The sequence below is a fragment of the Hirundo rustica genome, chromosome 1 (assembly GCF_015227805.2).
Source record: "Hirundo rustica isolate bHirRus1 chromosome 1, bHirRus1.pri.v3, whole genome shotgun sequence".
Taxonomy (NCBI): domain Eukaryota; kingdom Metazoa; phylum Chordata; class Aves; order Passeriformes; family Hirundinidae; genus Hirundo; species Hirundo rustica.
Genome location: NC_053450.1, coordinates 334,675 through 349,279, shown reverse-complemented (window position 1 = coordinate 349,279; position 14,605 = coordinate 334,675). Strand labels below are relative to the sequence as shown.

At 57.6% G+C, this 14,605-nt stretch overlaps 3 protein-coding genes across 4 annotated transcripts; 1 reads left to right on the top strand and 2 right to left on the bottom strand.

Moving 5' to 3' along the window:
* Positions 1-30: 30 nt before the first annotated feature.
* On the bottom strand, positions 31-3,373 carry PYCR3 (pyrroline-5-carboxylate reductase 3). The gene is made up of 6 exons (XM_040066169.2): positions 3,267-3,373; positions 2,147-2,211; positions 1,706-1,885; positions 806-1,018; positions 624-716; positions 31-373 (listed from the first exon to the last, which is right to left on the bottom strand). Exons 1-6 carry the CDS (start codon positions 3,346-3,348, stop codon positions 191-193), a joined length of 816 nt encoding a protein of 271 aa, XP_039922103.1. The 5' UTR covers positions 3,349-3,373; the 3' UTR covers positions 31-190.
* Positions 3,374-3,483: 110 nt separating this feature from the next.
* LOC120753128 (uncharacterized) lies at positions 3,484-7,547 on the top strand. Its single transcript, XM_040065083.1, has 10 exons — positions 3,484-3,512; positions 3,939-4,047; positions 4,431-4,515; positions 4,595-4,702; positions 4,799-4,942; positions 5,020-5,190; positions 5,279-5,372; positions 6,515-6,576; positions 7,134-7,204; positions 7,314-7,547. Exons 2-10 carry the CDS (start codon positions 3,958-3,960, stop codon positions 7,344-7,346), a joined length of 858 nt encoding a protein of 285 aa, XP_039921017.1. The 5' UTR covers positions 3,484-3,512; positions 3,939-3,957; the 3' UTR covers positions 7,347-7,547.
* Positions 7,505-13,167, bottom strand: GFUS (GDP-L-fucose synthase). Of its 2 annotated transcripts, none has more exons than XM_040065068.2 (11): positions 12,964-13,167; positions 11,981-12,130; positions 10,868-10,982; positions 10,544-10,672; positions 10,394-10,467; positions 10,062-10,195; positions 9,865-9,929; positions 9,625-9,691; positions 9,474-9,553; positions 9,244-9,343; positions 7,505-8,053 (listed from the first exon to the last, which is right to left on the bottom strand). In XM_040065068.2, the coding sequence occupies exons 2-11, from the start codon at positions 12,118-12,120 to the stop codon at positions 7,998-8,000; spliced, it is 960 nt and encodes a 319-aa protein (XP_039921002.1). In that variant the 5' UTR covers positions 12,121-12,130; positions 12,964-13,167; the 3' UTR covers positions 7,505-7,997. The 2 variants fall into 2 exon arrangements, with proteins under 2 accessions (XP_039921002.1, XP_058276776.1); XM_058420793.1 differs by lacking the exon at positions 12,964-13,167 and adding an exon at positions 12,903-12,963.
* Positions 13,168-14,605: the final 1,438 nt, after the last annotated feature.

Here is a 14,605-nt window from a genome sequence, read left to right as displayed (position 1 = left end):
CCAGGACCACAAAAAGCCAAACCCCCCATTGCTCTGGCCACATTTATTTGGTTCCAGCCCTGCAGAGGTAACACGTGGCCACCTTCCCACCCCTATCCAGGTTCTCCTGAAGATGTCAGGAGCTCCCTACTCCTCAGAGGAGCTCGCTTTGGTCCCCAGCACCCCTCGTGTCCCAGAAGGGGCTCGTCCGCTAGTCCTTGGCCATGTCACAGGCCCGGTTGGTGGCCGCCTCCACGGCATCCATGACGGTGGCCCGGAGCGCTCCCTTCTCCAGCTGGTGCAGGGCGTAGATCGTGGTGCCCCCGGGCGTGCAGACGTCCCCCCGCAGCTTCGCCGGGTGCTCCCCGGTCTCCAGCAGCATCTTCGCTGCACCCTGCGGGACACCAGGAACACCAAGGAGCTGAGATTCAGGACTTCCCAAATTCCCCTCCCCGTGGCTGGACGGCATCGCCCTGCCACGACGAGGGAGTGCCCCACCGCCACGCGCTTCGCCCTTCTGGTGGCCTCGGTTTTGCTTCCAGGAGGGGAAACTGAGGCAGGGCGGCATCCAGCGCCTCGTCCCCATGGATGTTGCGGAGCCCAGGAGGGAAGGGGAGCGACGCCGGTGCGTGCCAAGGACTCACCAGCAGCGTCTGCGCCGCGATCCTGCTGGCCAAGGCGCCCGGCATTCCCATCTTCACCGCGCCCTCGGCCAGCGCCTCGGCAAACAGGTACACCTGGGGAGAGGGGAGCATCCGGGGGTGAGCCTGGAGCAAAGGGGGGCACCCCAAACCCCAGGAAAACATTCCCCGTCCCCCTGGCTTACGTAGGCCACGCCGCTGCCGCTGAGGCCGGTGTGGATGTCGATGTAGGACTCGGGGACCTCCTCGCAGAGGCCGCAGGAGGACAGGAGGCTCTTGAGGAGCGCGGCTTCCTCGTCACCCGCGTTGCTGCCCCTGGAGAAGACCATGGCCCCTGCCTGCACCACGCAGGGCAGGTTGGGCATGATCCGCAGCACTTTGGTCCAGGGCGGGAGGAGCTGGGAAAAGATGGGGATGGGAGAAGGGGTGCCAGCCCTGGGAAGTACCCAAGGGTGACTGGGGGACACCAGTGGGTGTCACCCATCAGGCTGGAGGAGAAGCGAGGAGCACGGGGAGGGAGCTGGAGGTTCAGCTGGGTGGGGACAAGGCCATGGTGGTGTGTCCTGCATGGGCCTGGGTGCAAACGGAGGAGGAGGGAACAAGAGGAAAGGAGGGAGAGGAGAATGAGAGGTGAAGAAGGAAGAGAAAAAGGAGGAGAAGGGGAGAAGGAGAATGAGAATTAGAGGACAAGGGAAAAGGAGGAGGACGAGGATGAGGACAAGGAAGAAGGAGGAGAGAAGGAGGAGGAGGTGGAAGAGGAGGAGGAGAAGAAGGAGAATGAGAAGGAGGAAGAGGAAGAAGAAAGGAGGAAAGGAGAGAAGAAGAGGAGAAGGAGGGGAAGAAGCAGAAGGAGGAGCAGAAGAGAAAGAGAAAAGAAGGAGGAGAAGGAGAAAAGAAGGAGAAGGGAAAAGAAGGAAAAAGGAAAAGAGAGGATGAGGATGAGGAAAAAGGAGGAGAGAAAGAAGAAGAGGTGGAAGAAGAGGAGGAAGAGGAGGAGAAGAAAGAGAAGAATGAGGAAGAGGAAAGAGGAGAAGGAGAAGGAGAAGGAAAAGGAAAAGGAGAAGGAGAAGGAGAAGGAGTCTCACCCTCTGCAGTGTCTGGATGGTGACACCGGCCACCAGTGACACGACGATGTGGTGGGGCCCCACAGCAGGACGGATCTCCTCCAGAACACCCGGCAGGATGTGGGGTTTGGTGGCCAGGAAGACCAGGGTGCTCCTGTGCACCACTTCCAGGTTGCAGTGCGTGGTCCGGCAGCCCAACTCCTGCCCAGGGACAGGGAGAGGGATCACAGCCCAGCACCCCCAAAAACAACATCCCAAAACCAGGACCCCCCATAGTAATGGCACATCCAGAGGCAGGGACACGGCCTGAGGACCTGCTCCGGTCACAAAGTCACCGAGGCTCTGCCTGGATCTCACCCAGACCTGGAAGGGATGAGCCAAACCCCAGCGTGGGGGGAAAGGGTGCTCTGACCCCACAGTGAGGGACACCCCAACATCTCCCACCCCCATGGCCCCACTCACCCGCCAGGCATCCAGGTTTTTGTCTGAGGGAGCGCTGGCCAGGACGTTGCTGGCTGGAACCTTCCCTTGGGGGACACAGGGAACGGGGTGAGTGGCCAAGGTGGCCCCAGGGTTGGGGGGACGCCCCGGCACAGCCCAGACACCCCGATTTCCACTGGGATGTGATTCCTCCAATCCCAGCAGCATCCCACAGGGGGACATGGAGCAAAAGGCGGCTGGGGATGGGTCCTGCTGGTGAGGCTGGAAGAGGCTGAACTTGTGTCAGGGTGCAGTGACAACGGAGGTGGCCCTAACAGTCCCCACACTGTTCTATGGGACACGGACAATCTGGGGCACACGGGGAGCAGGGACAGGGCTGTGGCTTCACTATCTGTGGGACAGGGCTGTCCCCATGTCCCCACACTGTGCTGTTGGACAGGGACAGTCTGGGGCACACGGGGAGCAGGGACAGGGATGTCAGGGAGAGAGGCAGGACAGGGCTGTCCCCATGTCCCCACATTGAGCCAGGGGACCTCATAGAGGGCAGAGACCCTGGGGAGAGCAGGAGCCTTGGGGTGCTGAAAAGGGCTGTCCCCATGTCCCCACGCTGATCCGGGGAACGGGGACCCTGGGGGACTGGGATAGGACAGGGCTGTCCCCATGTCCCCACACTAATCTGTAGGATGGGGACACCAGGGAGGAACAGGGAAAGAGCGGCAGGAAGGGGCTGTGCCCGTGTCCCTCCAGTGCAGGACAGGAACCCGGGGAAGGGCTGGGACCTTGGGGACAGGCCAAGGCAGGGCTGTCCCCGTGTCCCTCCAATGGAGCACAGGGACTGGGGAAGGGCTGGGACCTTGGGAACGGGCCAGGACAGGGCTGTCCCCACATCCCTGCACTGGAGGACAGGGACCAGGAAACGGGCTGGGATCTCAGGAACAGGTCAGAACGCGACTGTCCCCATGTCCCTCCACCAGACAACAAGGAAAGGAGCGCAGGGAGCGTCCAGACCAGCGCCGTCCCCACGTCCCCCCACACATCCCCGCGCCGCAGGGACGCCGGGACGGCGCCAGACCGGGCCTGTCCGCACGTCCCCTCCCCTGCCCGTGTTTCACGGCCCCTCCGGCCGCCCCCCACGCCGTACCTGCCTGCAGCAGCCCCCGGACCAGCCCCCCGGCCATGCGCCCGGCGCCCACGAACCCGACCCACAGCTCGGACGCCTCCATCGCTACGCGAGGCCACGCCCCCCCCGCAGCCACACCCCCGGCGCTGATTGGTCGAGCGCGACCACACCCCTCTCTCCTATTGGTGGAACCCCCTTTAAGGGGCGGGGTTAAAGGGGGTAAGGAGGGGAAATTGCGCAGGCGCGGGCGCCACGTGGTTCGCGCAGGTCCACGCGTGGGGATCCGGGAGGGAATTCCCGACTGTTCCCAAACCTTTCCCGCAGCGCTCAGCGGAGCCCCGGCATCCCTGGGGCCACGGGGGTGGGGATTAAATTTGGCGTGGGGGCGCTCCCCGAAGTTGTGCGTGGGTGTGGGAGGTGCTCCCCACTCTCCTCCTCCCAGCCGCCGGCATCCGCGGGTTTGTGGGGGGTGCTCCCCGAGGGGGTGTCCCCTAATTTATCCGTGGATGTGGGAGCTGCTTCCCACTCCGTGGTGCTCCTCACCCTCTTCTTCCCGCAGTACCCTCACCCACCTGGGACTGTGGAGGTTCCCTTAGTGGGGTGGGTCCCCGAAATTTGGGGGGGGGGGGGGGAGTGGTCCTGTAATTTATCCATGAGTATGGGGGGCTTCTCCCCACCCTCTTTTCCCCACAGGACCCCTTCCATTCCCATCATGCTGCTCCAGAGCTGCTGGGCTGTGCTGCTCCTCTGTGCCACTGCCGGGTTTTTGGGGTGGCTGGGCCTTGCTGCCCCCCCAGAGAAGGTGGGGACCCACACCAGAGCTGGGGTTCTCCCCACAGATCCCCCTCAGGACAACCACGGGTGACAGCCAGTTCCAGGATGAAGCCACGTCCCGGGAGGTGTTGCACCTGGACTCCTGTTACTGTCTGATGGCTGTGAATTGGGATTCTGGGGTCCCCCATCCTGGACAGCCTCTTTGCTTGGTGTAGGGATGGTTTCTGGGGGGTTGAAGGCCAAGTTCTGGGGTGAGTTCACACCTTTTTCCATATTTTCCACCCCCAAACCCCCTCCTCTATCCCCCCATCCTGTGCTGGGAGCACCCAGGGGTGCCAAGGGCTCATTTTGAAGATCTCCATTGGGAGAAAAAGCGTTTCCCCATCATCACCTCCCAAATTTTCACCTCAGGCGGAGCTCTGGGAGAACTGGATGAGGCTGGCGCTGGATGAGACTCCCATGGTGCAGCTCATGCAGGACATCACCCACCGGATGGGTACGAGCCAGGGCTGGGATGCTGCAACATTCCCATCTCCCACTTTGGGATCGATCCAACCTCTTTTCCCTCCCCACAGGGAATGTGAGCAGCCGTGGAGCTGCAGAGCCCCGGGAAGGACCCCAGGTTGTCTTATCCAACCTCCATCAGGAGCAGGAAAGGACTCAGGATGTTCATCCCCAACCAGGTGGGAACACAGCAAATCCCATTCCCAGCTTTTTTCACACTGAGGCGCATCTTCCCCGGCTCATCCCTTGGCTGTATTCATCTTTTCCGTATGCAGAGAGCATCCTGGTCCTTCAGGAGGTGATGGAGAAGCTGCGGAGGGTCAACCAGAGCTTGGCGCTGATGCTGACGGCCTTGGAAGATGCACAAAGCCAGCTGGAAAAGCACCTGGAGCGCCTCAAAGCTGTCCCTGACCTGGATGGTGAGTGGGAATGGGTGCAGGAGGATCGGTGGGAGCTGGTGGGTGCCAACACCAGCCTCTTCTTCCCCATCCCACAGGTCAGAGCCGAAGTGCCACCTCCTTGTGCGTCCCACACGGCTCATACTTCCTGCTCCTCTTTCTCCCCCTGGTGCCGGCGTCACTCCGGGCCATCCTTCTCCTCCTCTTCCTCGCTTCCAGCGCCCTCGGCATCCCAGCAACCTCCACCCTCCTGGTCCTTGCTGTGGCAGGTGGGGACAAGTGTGGGGACACATGGTTGGGGACACACCACCCTTTGGGGGTGGCCCTGTCCTCTCCCACCCTCGCGTTTTCCCACAGGGCATTGGCTGGTGGCATCCCTCTGCCGTGGAAGGATCTGGACAGCGGTTCCCCGGGAAGAGCCCCGGTACCGGCTCACCTCCACCCCGAAGAGGTAGGAGATGGTTGAGGAGGTGGCATGGAACCCTTGGGAGCTGCTGGGTCCCATCCTGGATGTTCCACCCTGGAGCCATCTGGCAGAGGTCTCCAGGGAAGGACAGGACACATCTGATGGCTTTCCTATGGCTTTTGGACACTTCATCCCAACGCCTTGTCCTATTTCTGCTCAGATGTTCCATCCTGGGTGTCCCATCCTGGATTTCCCACCCTGGAGCCATTTGGCAGAAGTTCTCAGGAGGGGACAGCAGGCATCTTGGTGGTTTCCCTATGTCTTTTGGACACCTCATCCCAACACCTTGTCCCATTTCTGCTCAGATGTTCCATCCTGGGTGTCCCATCCTTGATTTCCCATCCTGGATGTTCCACCCTGGAGCCATCTGGCAGAAGTTCTCAGGAGGGGACAGGACACATCTTGGTGGCTTCTCTATGGCTGTTGGACACCTCATCCCAATGCCTTGTCCCATTTCTGCTCAGATGTTCCATCCTGGGTGTCCCATCCTTCATTTTCCACCCTGGAGCCGTCTGGCAGAGGTCTCCAGGGAAGGATGGGACATATCTTGATGGCTTTCCTATGGCTTTTGGGCATCTCATCTCAACTCCACATCCTGTTTCTGCTTGATGTCACATCCATGGATGCCCCATCCTGGAGCCAACTGGCAGAAGTTCTCAGGAGGGGACAGGACGCATCTTGGTGGCTTCTCTGTGGCTGTTGGATACCTCTTCCCAATGCTTTGCCCCATTTCTGCTCAGACATCCCATCCTGAGTGTCCCATCCTTGATTTCCCCATCCTGGATTTTCCACCCTGGAGCCATCTGGCAGAGGTCTCCAGGGAAGGATGGGACATATCTTGATGGCTTTCCTATGGCTTTTGAGCATCTCATCCCAACTCCACGTCCTGCTCCATGTTTCTGCTCCATGTCACCTCCCTGGGTGTCCCATCCTGGAGCCATCTGGCAGAGGTCTCCAGGAAAAGACAGGACACATCCTGATGGATTTCCTATGCCTTTTGGGCACCTCCTCCCAGCTCCCTGACCTATTTCTGCTCTGAGAAGGGTCTGGAGAGGTGCATGTCTCCATTGTGGTGGTGACACAGAAGCCACCAAGGTGACGGAATTCCGGTTTTCCCTCCCACACAGGGAATGCGATATGGAGCTGCTGCAAGAGGAGCTGGACAGGATGGACATGAGCTGCCTGCAAGGTGAGAGGTGCCCACAAGGTGGGAGGTCTGGTGGCTGGAGGACACGGACCTGAAGCCCTGATGTGTCCCCATCTTTTGCTGGGAACAGGTGTGTTATCCCAGAGTGTCCCCAAGCTCTGCCACCCCAGAGTGTCCCCACCCTCCACCTGGGGACAGGAGCACCTCAAGGGTGTCTCCACCCCTGCCATGTTCCTGCAGAGCCCTGGAGCAGCCCCAAGAGGTGGCCGGGGCCATTCCTGGATTTTCAGGGCAGGTGTCACCCGGTCCCAGTGGCCAGAGGACAACACTGAGTTTGAGTGTTTGGGATGTCCCCATGTTGGTATTGTCCCCCAAAACTGCTCTTGGGGGCCAGCTGGGTCTCCCTGAGGGTCAGGACCTCCAAGTTTGGGGTGTCCTCACCATGGTGGTACCTCCGGGTGTGGGGCAACCCATTGGGAGATGGACAGGGCTGGGGACATGACACAAAGGGAGGAATTTGGGGTGGGAGTCCTGAAGGATTGCCAAGACACTCCAGGGGACCGGGGATATCTGCAGAAACCCCCTTCTTCCCAAACCAGGTGACACTGGAGCCGGTCGTGGATGCTGGGAAGCTCTGGGAGCCCAAAACCTGCAGCCCGAGGGCCAAGAGGTGAGCACCAACCACCCGGAATGTCCCTTCTCCATGGCCTGGTGTCACCTCGGGGGGAAACCCTGCTGCTGGTGGCTTCCTGGGGTGCTGATGGGTGTCTCCTCTGCAGGTGCCTGTGCCACATCCACACCACCGGCAGTAGCTTGGCCATGGATTCATCCCCCCATTTTTGACCCTCTACCCCCTCCCCAGAGGGGTTTTAACCTTTTTTATGGCCATTCCAGATCCTGGTGGAGAACACGTGTATCCTAAGGATGCCACTGGATGTGGCTACGGGGCAGATGTTAATTATCCCACCAGTTTTATGCCATTTGCATATATTTTAATAAATGCCACATTTACATCTGGAGTCTTTCCCATTCCTATCCTGAGATGGGGGGCTGTGGGATCATCCCCATGTGCCAAGAGCAGCAGCAAATTCCCTGCTGCCATTTCCATGCCCTGGAATCCTGATTGCCTTCCCTTTATTACGCCTAATTGCAGGTAATTAGTGTAGCTCATTAACAGCTCAGAGCCACCACCCTCCTGGACAAAGCCACAGCGATGGCTCCAGTTGGCTCCTAACACTTGATTCGGGATCTTTTTGGGACGCCCCAACCTTCCTCCCCGCTGCCCTGGGCGTCCTGCGCCGCTCCCAGCAGCGGGGCAGGATGTGGGAGCTGCTTCCCGGGCTCCAGTTTTTACTTTGGAAATGTCACTGTCACCGCCCCAGCCCCGTCCTCTGCCCCAGCAAAGGACAACCCTGAGTTGAAGAGGATGATCCCGGTGCCGGGTGACGCCAGTCCCGGGGCCGTCACTTCCTGGCGTTGGCATAGTTGGCGTTGAACCAGGCACAGGTTTCCTTCACGGCTGGGGAGGGAGAAAACGGGATGGGTTTGGATTTTGGGAAGGGATTTTGGTGATAGAATCACAGGATGGCTTTGGGAATTGGGAATGGATTTTGGCCATAGAATTAATTACAGGATGTGTTTGGGGACTGGGAATGGATTTTGGGAATGGATTTTGGTTGTAGAATCATGGGATGGGTTTGGGGATTGGGAATGGATTTTGGTCATAGAATCATGGAATGGGTTTGGAGATTGGAAATGGATTTTGGGAATGGATTTTGGCCATTGAATCATGGGATGGGCTTGGGGATTGGGAATGGATTTTGGTGATAGAATCATGGGATGGGTTTGGAGATTGGGAATGGGTTTTGGTCATAGAATCATGGAATGGGTTTCGAGATTGGAAATGAATTTTGGGAATGGATTTTGGTGATAGAATCACGGGATGGGTTTGGAGATTGGAAATGGATTTTGGGAATGGATTTTGGTGATAGAATCACGGGATGGGTTTGGAGATTTGGAAGGGATTTTGGCCATAGAATTAATTACAGGATGTGTTTGGGGACTGGGAATGGATTTTGGGAATGGATTTTGGTTGTAGAATCATGGGATAGGTTTGGGGATTGGGAATGGATTTTGGTCATTGAATCATGGGATGGGTTTGGGGATTGGGAATGGATTTTGGTCATAGAATCATGGAATGGGTTTGGAGATTGGAAATGGATTTTGGGAATGGATTTTGGTCATTGAATCATGGGATGGGTTTGGGGACTCAGAATAGATTTTGGTCATAGAATCACAGGATGGGTTTGGAGATTGGGAATGGATTTTGGTGGTAGAATCATGGGATGGGTTTGGAGATTTGGAATAGATTTTGGTCATAGAATCACGGGATGGGTTTGGGGATTGGGTTTGGGGATTGAGAATGGATTTTGGGAATTTATTCATGGGATAGGCTGGATTGGAAGGGACTTTTTTAGGTCTTATCCAACCACCATGCAAGGAGACACCTCCCAAGGGACCAGGTTGCTCCATGCCCCATCCAACCTGACCTTGGATCTTTCCAGGGGTGGAGAAACCTCCCTGGCCAACCTGTGCCAGTGTTTCACCACCCTGGTTCCTCATCCGGAAAGGATGGATCCCCTTGATGCCACCAAGGCTGATGGCACAGGGTAGGACCCCCAGTGTCTCCTGGAGACTCCCCCATCTCACCTTTCCTGAAAGGAGTGAACTGGAATCCGGGCAGGTACCGCCGGAGCTTGGCATTGCTGGCCGTCTTCTTGAACTGCCCGTCGGACTTGGTGGTGTCAAACTGGGATGGGAAGGATTAAGGAGGGAAAACAGGTCTTGCTTTTCCTCCTCTGGTGGGAAGGACCCTCTGGATCATGGAATCTCCATGGGGAGCTGGTGGGAAGAGGGACTTAGCTTTTTGTGAAGGATACAATGAGCTCTCCCCTGAATTCCATGGCCTCTGCGATGGCCTCTGCCGCTTCCCGGATGGAGACTTCATCTTCTTCTCCCACTGTGGAGAAGGGAAGGATCGCAGCTGTTCCCTCACGGAGAGGGGACTTCTGGGGGGCAGCCAGGGCTTACCTGACAAAATGATTGGTTCCACCTCATCGTATTCCCGCAGGACCCAAAGGAAAAGTCGGGCCAGGTCCTGTGGAAGAGCAGACACCTCTTGGAGGGGTCACTGATGTCTCCCAGCCCTCCCATCCCAATGGGACACAACTCTGAGGATGGCCCAGGACAAGCCAGGGGGGTTCAGACCCCTCTGGGGCCCTGCCAGTGGGTCCTCCAGCCCCATTCCCTCATTCCCAAGGCCACACCTACCAGGGAATAGATGAACTGTCTCCTGGGCCTGCCCGTTCCCCAGACGGTCAGAGCAGAGCCGGACTCTGCAGGAGGAAGGAGCCATGACCACCAGAGCCACCTGTAACCACCCCACAGAGCGGGTGGGAAAGGAAAAAACCCTCACTTCTCCCCCCCCCCGCCTCCAAAAGAATCCCTGGAAGTCCTGCCACCCTCACGTTTGGCCAGGTAGACCTTGTGGATGAGCCCTGGCAGGACGTGGCCGTCCTCGATGTTGAAGTTGTCGTGCGGCCCGAAGACGTTGGTGGGAATGACAGCGGTGAAGCGTCGGCCGTGCTGCTCGGAATAACCCCTGGATGAGAGCAGGGATGGTGGGTGGGCTGTCAAGCCCCCCAACAGCCTCCTACGGCACTGATGTGACCCCAAAAATCCCCTGGCCAGCAGCACCTTCACCTGCTGAGCCCAGGTGCGTCCCCAGCTTCCACCTGGGAATCCCACTGGATTCCCCCAGCCTTGAAAACCAAGGGGTGCTCCCACATCCCCAGCTGACCTATTCTGGACGTCAATCATCCTCTTGGCGTAGGAGTAGCCAAAGTTGGAGCTATGAGGCGGCCCGTTGTGGATCTGGGAATATCAGAGCGGAGAAATTAAGCAGGGCCGAGGCTTTCCCAGGATTTTGTGCGGGAATGGGGGTTCTCACCATGGTCTCGTCAATGGGATAGGTGGTCTTGTCCGGGAAGATGCAGGTGGAGAGGCAGGAGACCACCTTCTGCACCCCCGACTCGTGGGCCGAGTGCAGAACGTTGTCGTTGATGTGGATGTTTGTCCTCTGGGGAAGGGGACGTTTATTGGGATCGTGAGGTCCAGGGATCCCCAAATCCCTTCACCAAAACCTCATTAATCGCTCCACAAACCACTGGAGCTCTGGTTTGGCTCTGGGAGCAGGGCAAGCCACATCCCTCCTGTTCCCTTATCCCAATTCACCCACAGGGATCCCAGCAGTGCCAATTCCATGGATACTCACCCAAAAATCCAGGTTGGAGCGGAGGTTTTTGAAGAGGCCTCCGACCATGGCGGCCAGGTGGATGACGTGGGTGGGCTTGTGCCTCTCAAACAGGGCTTTGGTCTCGGAGCTGCTCCTGGAATGGGAAATTTTGGGATTCAGCACCGTCGGCAGAGCAAATTGAGGTGTTTCCGAGGAAAAACCCAATCCTAGGAGAGGAAATGTTGGGGTTTGGTGGGGGCAGATTGGGGAGTTTCTAAGGAAAAACCCAGTCTTGGGATGGGGAAAATTTGGGATTGGGTGAGGTCACCAGAGCAGACTGGGGTCTTTCCAAGGAAAACCCAAATTCTGGGATGGAAAATTTCGGCGTTTGTCAGAGCCAACAGAGCAGACTGGGTTGTTTTCAAGGAAAAATCAAATCCTGGGACGGGAAAATTTTGGATTCAGTGGGATCAACAAAGAAGACTGGGGTGTTTCAAAGGAAAACCCAAAGCCAGGGAGAGGAAATTTTGGGGTCACCAGAGCAGATTGGGGTGATTGCAACAAAAAACCTAATCCTGGGATGGAAAAATTTGGGTTCAGTAAGGTCACCAGAGCAGACTGGGGAGAGTCAGAGGAAAAACCAAATCCTGGGATGGGAAATCTTGGGGTTTGTCAGGGTTATTAGACCAGATTGGGGAGATTCAGAGGAAAAACCAAATCCTGGGATGGGAAATTTTGGGGTGTGTCAGGGTCACCAGAGCAGACTGGGGAGATTCAGAGGAAAAACCAAATCCTGGGATGGGAAATTTTGGGGTTTGTCAGGGTCACCAGAGCAGACTGGGGAGATTCAGAGGAAAATTCCAATCCTGGGATGGGAAATTTTGGGGGTTGTCAGGGTCAACAGAGCAGCCTGGGTTGTTTCCAAGGAAAAATCAAAGACTGGATAGGGGAAAATTTGGGATTCAGTGAAGTCGACAGAGCAAATTGAGGCACTTCCAAGGAGAAACACAATCCAGAGGCGGGAAATTTTGGGGTCACCTGACCAGACTGGGGTGTTTCCAAGGAAAAACCAAATCCAGGGATGGGAAATCTTGGGGTTTGTTGGGGTTGACAGAGCAAATTCCGGGTTCTCCAAGGGGAAACGCAACTCACGTCAAGTCGGCGTCTCGGGAGGACACAAAGATCCACTCCTCGTCCGGCCGCCCCTCTCCATCGGCCACCACCTTCTCGATGGCTCTGCCCACCAAGCCGGTGCCACCTGTCACCAGGATGCGCTTGGTCACCTCCGTCATGGCCAAAACCCTGCAGGGAAAAGCCGGAGGGACAAGCTGGGATCACCTCGGGACAGACCACCCTGGTGTGGGCACCCACGAGCATTTTTTGGGGGGAATTTTCTGCATTTTTGGGAAAAAAGGGAGTGGAAAAAGGGGCGTGTTTGGCTGTGACCGGGCTGAAACTCCTCAGCTGGGCCAGGGCCAGACCTGCCACGTGGCACTGCCCGGCCTCTGGAAAGGGAGAGGCACCTGCACCCCCAGGTGTGTGCCCAAATCTCCTTCTGCACCCCCAAATCGCCTTCCATACCCCAAATCCCCCCCCTGCACCTCAGGGCTGCACCCCAGATCAACTCCTGAACCCCAAGTCTTGTGTCTGCACCCCAAATCTCCCCCTGCGCCCTAGATCTTCTTCTGTACCCCAAATCTCTCTCTGCACCCCGGGTCTGCACCCCAGATCTCCCCCTGAACCCCAAATTTTCCCCCTGAACCCCAAGTCCTGTGTTTGCAACCTAAAGCTCCCCTGCACCCCAAATCCCAGCTCTGCACCCAGGATTGCATCCCACGCCTCCCTTGCCCCTCAAACCCCAGCACTGCACCCCAGATCTCAGCTCTGAACCCGGTCCTAATCCCCCCCACACACCTCCCCTGCACCCCAAATCCCACTCCTGCACCCCCATCTCCCCGCACCCCCTCCCGTCCCGGAGCGCGTCCCTCCTCCAAACCCACAACCTCCCGTCCCCCTGCCCTCCCCACCGTCCTGTCCCCCCCACTTTGGGGACCCCCCCGCTTCCCCTCCCCACCGGCCTGGCGGGGCTCCTGTCCCCCAAAATGTCCCTTAATGGGGTGAGGGGCGCGTCTCACCCTCGGCTGGATTCGGGGCCACTCGGGTGCGCTCGGATACTCTCGGTTGTGTTCGGCTGCTCTCGTCTCGGCGAGGGTTCGGGTTGGATCTGGGAGGGGCTCGGCTAGATTCGTCTATGCTCGGCGCTACTCGGCGCTGCTTCGTGGAGGCTCGGTTTGGTTCGGCTGCGCGTGGCTCGGTTCGTTTCGGCCCGGTGAGGGTTCGGCTGCGCTCGGCGTCTTCCGCCGCCGTCAGCGGGCGCTGCCGCTTGGCTCGCCGGGAAATGTAGTCTGTGCCCGGGAGCAGGGGAAAGGAGAAGGCGCAGGAGAGGAGGTTTTGGGAAGGGAAGGGGGTGCAAGGAAGGAAGAGGTGCAGGGGAAGAGAAGGGGGTGTGGGTGGGGAGATGAGGTGCAGAGGGAGGGAAAGAGGTGCAGGGAAAAGGAAGGGGGGATGGAAAAGGGGGTGCAAGAACCGGGAAGGGGATGCAAGTGCAGGGAAGGGGGTGCAGGGGTTTTAAGGAGGTTCATAGGAAGGGGTGCAGAAGCAAGGAGAGGGATGCAGAAAGGGAAAGGGGTGCAGGGAAAGGGGGTTCTTCCTAGGTTCTCCCCCCCCCCCTCCGCCCCCCAAAGTGGGCTCATCAAAAGGGATTTCGATGTGAACACGTTTTAATCACTTTTAATGCACTTAAGCCGAGATTAAAAATGAGCAGAGCTTTTCCTGTGAGTGGGGGGTGGTTTTGAAGGCAAACCCTCCACCCCCACTTCCAGCTGGCTTTTTCTTCAGGATTTTTGTGAGGCAAGGGCAGGGCTTTGCTCTAAATTAAATTTTTTAAAGTGGCATTGCAGGAGACCAAGCCAAGAATTCCCACATTCTTCCCAACAAAGCCCTGGATAGCCCCAGTGTCAAGGAGCAATAGAATATCGGGTTTTCATTCCTCTTCTTCTGGGTGAGACCTGGAAATGTGCCCTTTTCCTTTGGGAACGTCTCAGGGAAGGCTGAATCCTTGGGGATCTCCTTGCTGGGAGTTGGGACGGGGGGGAGGCATTTGCATACTAAAAGATGTCACCTTGTGCCTGTGTCCCCTGGAACTGCCCATCCCCTCTCCCACCTGGCTGGGTCCCAGCATGTGCCCAGCCTTTCCAGGCCTTTCCCACTTCCAAAATCCCACTCCCAGGAGTCGTGGTGTTGTTCCCACCTGATGTTTTACAGGATTCCCTGGCTGATCTCACCCAGGAAGCCAGGACTGGACACTGAAGCTCCTTCTCCATGCCATGCTCCTTCTCTGTCCTCCATCCTCCATGAGACACTAAGGTTTGGCGAGGAGAAACCTCATGCTGATGTTGGGATGAGTCAGATCCAGCTGCATCCACGCTTCCACCTCATTTCATGGTGAAATTATGGAATAAAAAGGTTTGGGTTGGAATAAAATCATTCCCATAAATAAAAATCATCCCATTCCAACCCCCTGCCATGGGCAGGGACACCTTCCGCTGGACCAGGTTGCTCCAATGTGGCCTTGGACACTCCCAGGGATGGGGGGAGAAAAAGCCAAGGAAGAGTTTCCACGTGCTGGTGGGAGGATAACATCTTCCTGCTGCCTCCTGCAAGTTTTGGGAGACTAATTAGGGATAAACCCGTGTTTCGGCCAAGGAATTGCTGGGA

What these genes read in the sequence shown, in the direction of transcription:
- PYCR3 (XM_040066169.2), bottom strand. Translation starts at nt 3,348, where the DNA reads ATGGAGGCGTCCGAGCTGTGGGTCGGGTTCGTGGGCGCCGGGCGCATG. An exon ending in CCGGGGGCTGCTGCAGGCAG is followed by an intron (nt 2,212 to 3,266) that starts GTACGGCGTGGG and finishes GTGTCCCCCAAG; the next exon opens with GGAAGGTTCCAGCCAGCAAC. An exon ending in AAAACCTGGATGCCTGGCGG is followed by an intron (nt 1,886 to 2,146) that starts GTGAGTGGGGCC and finishes GTCCCTGGGCAG; the next exon opens with GAGTTGGGCTGCCGGACCAC.
- LOC120753128 (XM_040065083.1), top strand. Translation starts at nt 3,958, where the DNA reads ATGCTGCTCCAGAGCTGCTGGGCTGTGCTGCTCCTCTGTGCCACTGCC. An exon ending in GGATGTTCATCCCCAACCAG is followed by an intron (nt 4,703 to 4,798) that starts GTGGGAACACAG and finishes TTCCGTATGCAG; the next exon opens with AGAGCATCCTGGTCCTTCAG. An exon ending in TGCAGCCCGAGGGCCAAGAG is followed by an intron (nt 7,205 to 7,313) that starts GTGAGCACCAAC and finishes TCTCCTCTGCAG; the next exon opens with GTGCCTGTGCCACATCCACA.
- GFUS (XM_040065068.2), bottom strand. Translation starts at nt 12,120, where the DNA reads ATGACGGAGGTGACCAAGCGCATCCTGGTGACAGGTGGCACCGGCTTG. An exon ending in ATCCCATTGACGAGACCATG is followed by an intron (nt 10,468 to 10,543) that starts GTGAGAACCCCC and finishes TGATATTCCCAG; the next exon opens with ATCCACAACGGGCCGCCTCA. An exon ending in AATTCAGGGGAGAGCTCATT is followed by an intron (nt 9,344 to 9,473) that starts GTATCCTTCACA and finishes TTCCCATCCCAG; the next exon opens with TTTGACACCACCAAGTCCGA.